At 53.5% G+C, this 4,876-nt stretch overlaps 1 protein-coding gene across 1 annotated transcript in view; it reads left to right on the top strand.

Annotated features, from left to right (window-relative positions):
• The window catches only part of LAD1 (ladinin 1), a 9,713-nt gene extending 5,207 nt beyond the window's left edge, over window positions 1-4,506 (top strand). Inside the window, exons 4-9 of the mRNA XM_029083880.1 lie at window positions 382-555; window positions 1,285-1,334; window positions 2,225-2,297; window positions 2,682-2,813; window positions 3,169-3,258; window positions 4,408-4,506. Coding sequence (XP_028939713.1) covers window positions 382-555; window positions 1,285-1,334; window positions 2,225-2,297; window positions 2,682-2,813; window positions 3,169-3,258; window positions 4,408-4,506 — 618 coding nt within the window. The remainder of the gene's footprint in view (window positions 1-381; window positions 556-1,284; window positions 1,335-2,224; window positions 2,298-2,681; window positions 2,814-3,168; window positions 3,259-4,407) is intronic.
• Window positions 4,507-4,876: the final 370 nt, after the last annotated feature.

The raw sequence follows: 4,876 nt of genomic DNA, 5'->3' as shown, positions 1-4,876 counted from the left end.
GGAATGGAGAAGGCACCAACCCTTGGGGTGCAGGGTCCTGGGTGGGCAATGGAGAGAGGGAAAGCCCAAAAGTACCAGGAGGGAAATGGGATACCTGGGCTTTTGGGGAAGGTTTTTTTTTTGAGAGCTGCAAACCATGAGGTGGTGGACAGGGTCCTACCACCTCCTTTCCCTCCCTTGCATGTACTATTCTGATCACCTTTGCCAGCAAGCCCCTACTGATTGCTATCACGGTTTCACTGAAGAGGTGGTTGAGGCTTTGCATATCCAAGTGAGACAGCCAAGGTTTGGACGATTTAGTCTCAAACTCCTGCCTCCAAACTGATTCCCAGCCTGGCTGCTCTGCTCCCTGCGCCTCAACCTTCTCTGCAGACTCTTCAGGGATGCATCAGATGTCTGCTTTTTTCTCAGCAACCGTCCAGGAATCCTTCAAAGGAGGTAATACAGATGGCTCCCACCCAAGATGAACCTGCAGAAAAGTCAGATACTTCTCCAACTTACGTCACCTACAGCAGCTCCATCAGACGAACCAGCCCAAGAACTGTCTCCTTTCGGGTAAGAGCTAAAGCAAGTGGGAGAAAGACGCTCATTTAGGCAGTGGAGGATGGGGGGAAGGAAGGGTTGCTCTGGTCTCCAGGTTATGTTGGCAGAACCTGTTCCCAAAAGTGAGCTCAAAAATCCACCCTTAATCTGGGCATTGCAGCTCTGCTTCAGTGTTTCCTCCATTTTCCTTCTCTGTGTCTGACTGAAGGCCTGTGATGGTGAACATGTGCATCTTCATACGCTTTGTGCTGGCATGGAAATTTGTGGGAAATGATGAGAAAACAGGGAGTTCATTGTCCTCAGATTTTCTGAAGAGTCACAGGAATGACCATCCACCCTCCAGCACTTCTCCTCTTCTCTGAGAGCACAGGATAAAAACAAAATCCATCCTCCTTCTTGTCCTTTGTTACATCCCTGAGAATATCGTCACTTCTAGCCCTTCAAAAAAGATCTCTGGAATAAAGTGCTTTGGAGAAGCTGGGAAAACCAAGAGCTGTTGAGGTCCTCCCTGCTGTGGGCTGACTGGCCAGGCATAGTTCACTGTCATGCTGCTTTATTGGGAATAAAACTGTTAGCACTATAAAGTGACTTTAGTCTGGAGAGCTTTGACATAAGATAGGGTCTGCTGTGGGTGAAAACAGCTTGCTTGAAAACTGGGAGCTGAGTTTGAGACAGTTTCTCCTGTGTTTATTTTTGATAACCAAAAATGGCTCCAGTATCTCCTCTCCTTGTGTCTTCCAGGTGATCTCAAGAAAACAGAAAGAAGAAAGCCAAAGCCCTCTCACAAGGAGGTCAGCACCCCTCTTCATGTTACTTTGGCCTTCCTAGGCAGGGGTTGCCACCCCTTGTTTTCCAAGGGAGGAGGAGGAGGAGGTGATGAGACCTGGTACCAGCTAGTGAGTGCCCTGGCACAGGTCTGATGGACATTGGTCTCCAGGGTGCCTGGCTGACTGGGCAGCAATGCTTAGCAGAGAACAGGACAATGTCCAACGTACAGCTTGCATCTGTACAAGCTCCCTTCAGCTAGCCCCCGCTGTCTCTTGGTTGATGTAGTTTCTCATCAGTGCTTGTGTCTGCACAGGAGTGGTTGAGTGTTGAGCAGTGCAGCACCACAACACAGTCCCATCCTTGGAGATGGCAAAACCCACTATAAAGGTCCATGAGCAACCTGGTCTGGCTTTAGTGGCTGCGATCCTCCATGGAGATGTGATCCTCCACAACTCCATGGCAAGGTTTGGCTGAGTGGCTTAAAGCTCCTTGAGGAAATAAGGGCTCAGGTCTGAGTTCAGGGAGGTGACAGGATGTCCTCTCCCAACTCTGAGCGCTGGGCAGGGGAGTGGGGCTTTACAGGCACCTGTGCTTGTTCCTCTACACACTCCAGGCAACTCATACTGGTGTTGGTGAAGATGCAATTTAGACCCAGCAGTACAGAAGATGAGGTAAACTGAGGAGCTCAGAGCTAATTTTCAATGGACAGTGTGGCCCTAGTAAGACGGTGAGACCTAGAGATCTCAGTCATCAGCAGGGAATGAGGTGTCTTGGTTCACTCAGCAGAGGGATGTAGGAATTCTTGGGTCAGACGGGGTCTCCTTCTGCCAAGTGGAGTCCCCCAGGACCATGGGCTAAGTCCCAGGAGACCCTGAGGGGGCTGTGTTCAACTCTCTCCCCTTTTCTCCACCAGCGCGAGTCTGAGGATCCCAGGTGGCAGCAGCACCATTGGGGAGAAGCTGGAAAAGTATAACTCAGCCGTGCAGGTACTGAAAACACGTGGCATAGCTGGACTGACCTGAGAGGGATGTGTGGGGAGGGGGAGGGGGTGGCCTGAAGCTGAGTGGGGAAGGGAGAAAGGGACCGAGCTGCACCGAACAACCAGTGCGAGTGGGGTTGAAGAAGATGGTCCCAGGCAGAAAAAGGAATCGGCCTCAGGATTTTAGGAGCAGGGAGGGCATCACCTTTGGAGAGGGTCGTGGGGATGCTGCATGGTCCTGCTGAGGGGCGCAGTGGGGCAGTCCCATGAGCTGGTGATGGGCAGGGAGGGAGCAGAACCCAAAGGGCTGGGGATGCAAGCCAGAAGCAGGACTGCTTTTTACTGCTTGGGGTGTATCATGGCCCCTGCTGATGCTCCTCTCTCCACGCAGCGCTCAGAGGTGGTGAAATCATCCCTGACTATTCAGAAGAGCCTCTTGCTGTCCTCGGAGGGGGTGGCCAGCAAGCGCAACTTCTTTGAGGCAAGCGCTCCCAGCAAGGCTGAGCCACTGGCTGTCAGGAAGGTAAGAGCAGGAACTGGCCTGAGCAAGGACCTTCCAGGGGGGTCCTGTGCTGGGGCAGGCACCAGCTTTTTGGACAAATCTTCCCCTGCTGCCTGGATGCAGCGTGGTGGGAGTTCAGTGCCTGTTGAGCGGTGCCAGGCAGGGCTGTGCTTGGACACCAGTTGCAGCTCTGGTGGTGTGTGGGTTTGTGCTGATGTGCTGGTATTTGAGGACCTGGGTTGGAGCCAAGGTGTAGGCTGGTCTCTGCCTGTTGCAGGTTTGCTTAGTGTCCCTGTGCCCTGGGGACTGTCCTGGGTTATGTTCATGCAATGAGAGAGCTGGTGCTGTAACCCTGGTGTCTCTCTCTGTGCCACAGGACAACCTGAAGATCCCAGGATCGGTGACATCCCGCATTAATCTGTGGATCAGCCGAGTTCAGGAGCCTGCCAAGGAGGAAAAGAGCAAGGTACCAGCTTATGCCAACACCTTGGGCTAGAGCCCTGAGATCAGGCATCCTGGTGGGACATGTCCCTGCATCTGGGGTGGTGGGCTTGAAGGACTGATGAACCCTTGGCTGAACCCATTAAAGGGTTTGAGAGGAGCTTAGCCAGGGTTGGAGGTTTCAGTGCTGCAGAGCCACCACAGCGAGATATTTGGGCTCTACTTGTTGCTGTGCCTTGATCTGCATCCCAAAGTGCCTGAGGCAGCTGCTCCCAGCCTTTAGTGGGGTGAAGAGGGAGGAGGCACCAACAGGATGCATGTTTCAGGAGACATGAAGGGGGACCTGACCCTGCCACCAGTGACAGATCACCCCAGAAGGACCCATCTCTACCAGTGTCTGGAGGACTAGCTCTGACCTGGAGGCTACTGGGAGATGAGCCGTATGCTCGGTCCTTTGGCGCTGGGCTCTGTGGGTCTTGGAGAACTGTGTGTGCACTGAGAAGTCCTGCTGCATGTCTAGTCTGGAGTGATCTGCATCCCTGAGTGTATCCCAGCCCCCAAAAGTAAGGTGTCTTGTAGCTGTGGGATCAAAGTGCCCAGCTGAGGGGACTCAGAGATCAGCACTTTGCCACCATGGCTGCTCCAGGGACATGAATGTGAGAGCAACAGACAGGAGACCCTTTGGCCTCAGGGTAGTTTACTGTCCTTGCAAAGGAGAGGTTCAGCAAGTCCTGGGGAGGTATCACTGGTTAAAGTTCATTGCAGAGTCTCCTGCAGCCACCTGGGTACAGGACCAGGAGAGGCATCTCCAGCCCTGCATCCTGGGAAGACAGGCTTGGGCACCCCCAGTGCTGAGCTGCAGAGATGAGCACTGCCCAACTGTGTCTGTGACGGGAGGCTGGGCTGGCTCTGCGCCCGCCAGGAAAGGTTTGCTCCTTGGGTCACTCCTGGGTAAAGCTTGCAGCTCCGTTATCAGTTTTTCATAAAATAGCATCTCTGTGGGCTGGAGCTGCACTTGGTTTTGAGAGTCTACCAGGTGCAGGATCAAAAAGGTGGCTGGTTTTACCTGGAGCATGCATGCTTCAAGGGTTGGTTAAAGTCAGACCAAGGCAACGCTGCACACGACGTGTCGGGAAAACCTTCTTGTGCTACTTAACAACTTTCCTTTTTGCAGGACATCAGGAAAATAAACAGCCTGCCAAACCGTGATGTCTGGGTAAAGCAGCCTGGAGACACCCCTAGAGACACCAAGGTAGACATGGGGCTGCTTTGAAAACTTGTGCATTCTCTGAGTCAGGGGCAGAGCTGAGACCTGCCCACTGGTGCCTCACCCACAGTGCATGCGTGGGAGAAGCAGGCTATGGGGGGAAGAGGGGTCGTGTGGGACATCCAGGACCCCATGGCTTGGGGCAGTCAGCAGGAGGGGACAGCTGGAGGCAGCTGCAAGGGTGAGAAGGGGTCTGGTCTGGGAGAGGAAAGGAAGTGGAGTGTGGTGGGATTTAGGGGATGCCTGCCTGTCCCACCCCCTCTTCGGGAAAAGTGTGGTCCTGGTTGAGTAGCTCCCTTTGGGGGTTTGCAGCCTCAGGCCCAGCCTCACCGTTTCTCACTTTCTTTTCCAGTTGTAATAATTTCAGTTCTAATAA

Source organism: Antrostomus carolinensis, unplaced genomic scaffold (genome assembly GCF_000700745.2).
Source record: "Antrostomus carolinensis isolate BGI_N321 unplaced genomic scaffold, ASM70074v2 scaffold2752, whole genome shotgun sequence".
NCBI lineage: Eukaryota > Metazoa > Chordata > Aves > Caprimulgiformes > Caprimulgidae > Antrostomus > Antrostomus carolinensis.
The sequence above is the reverse complement of the archived record's forward strand: the minus strand, read 5'-3'. Positions and strand labels throughout refer to the sequence as shown.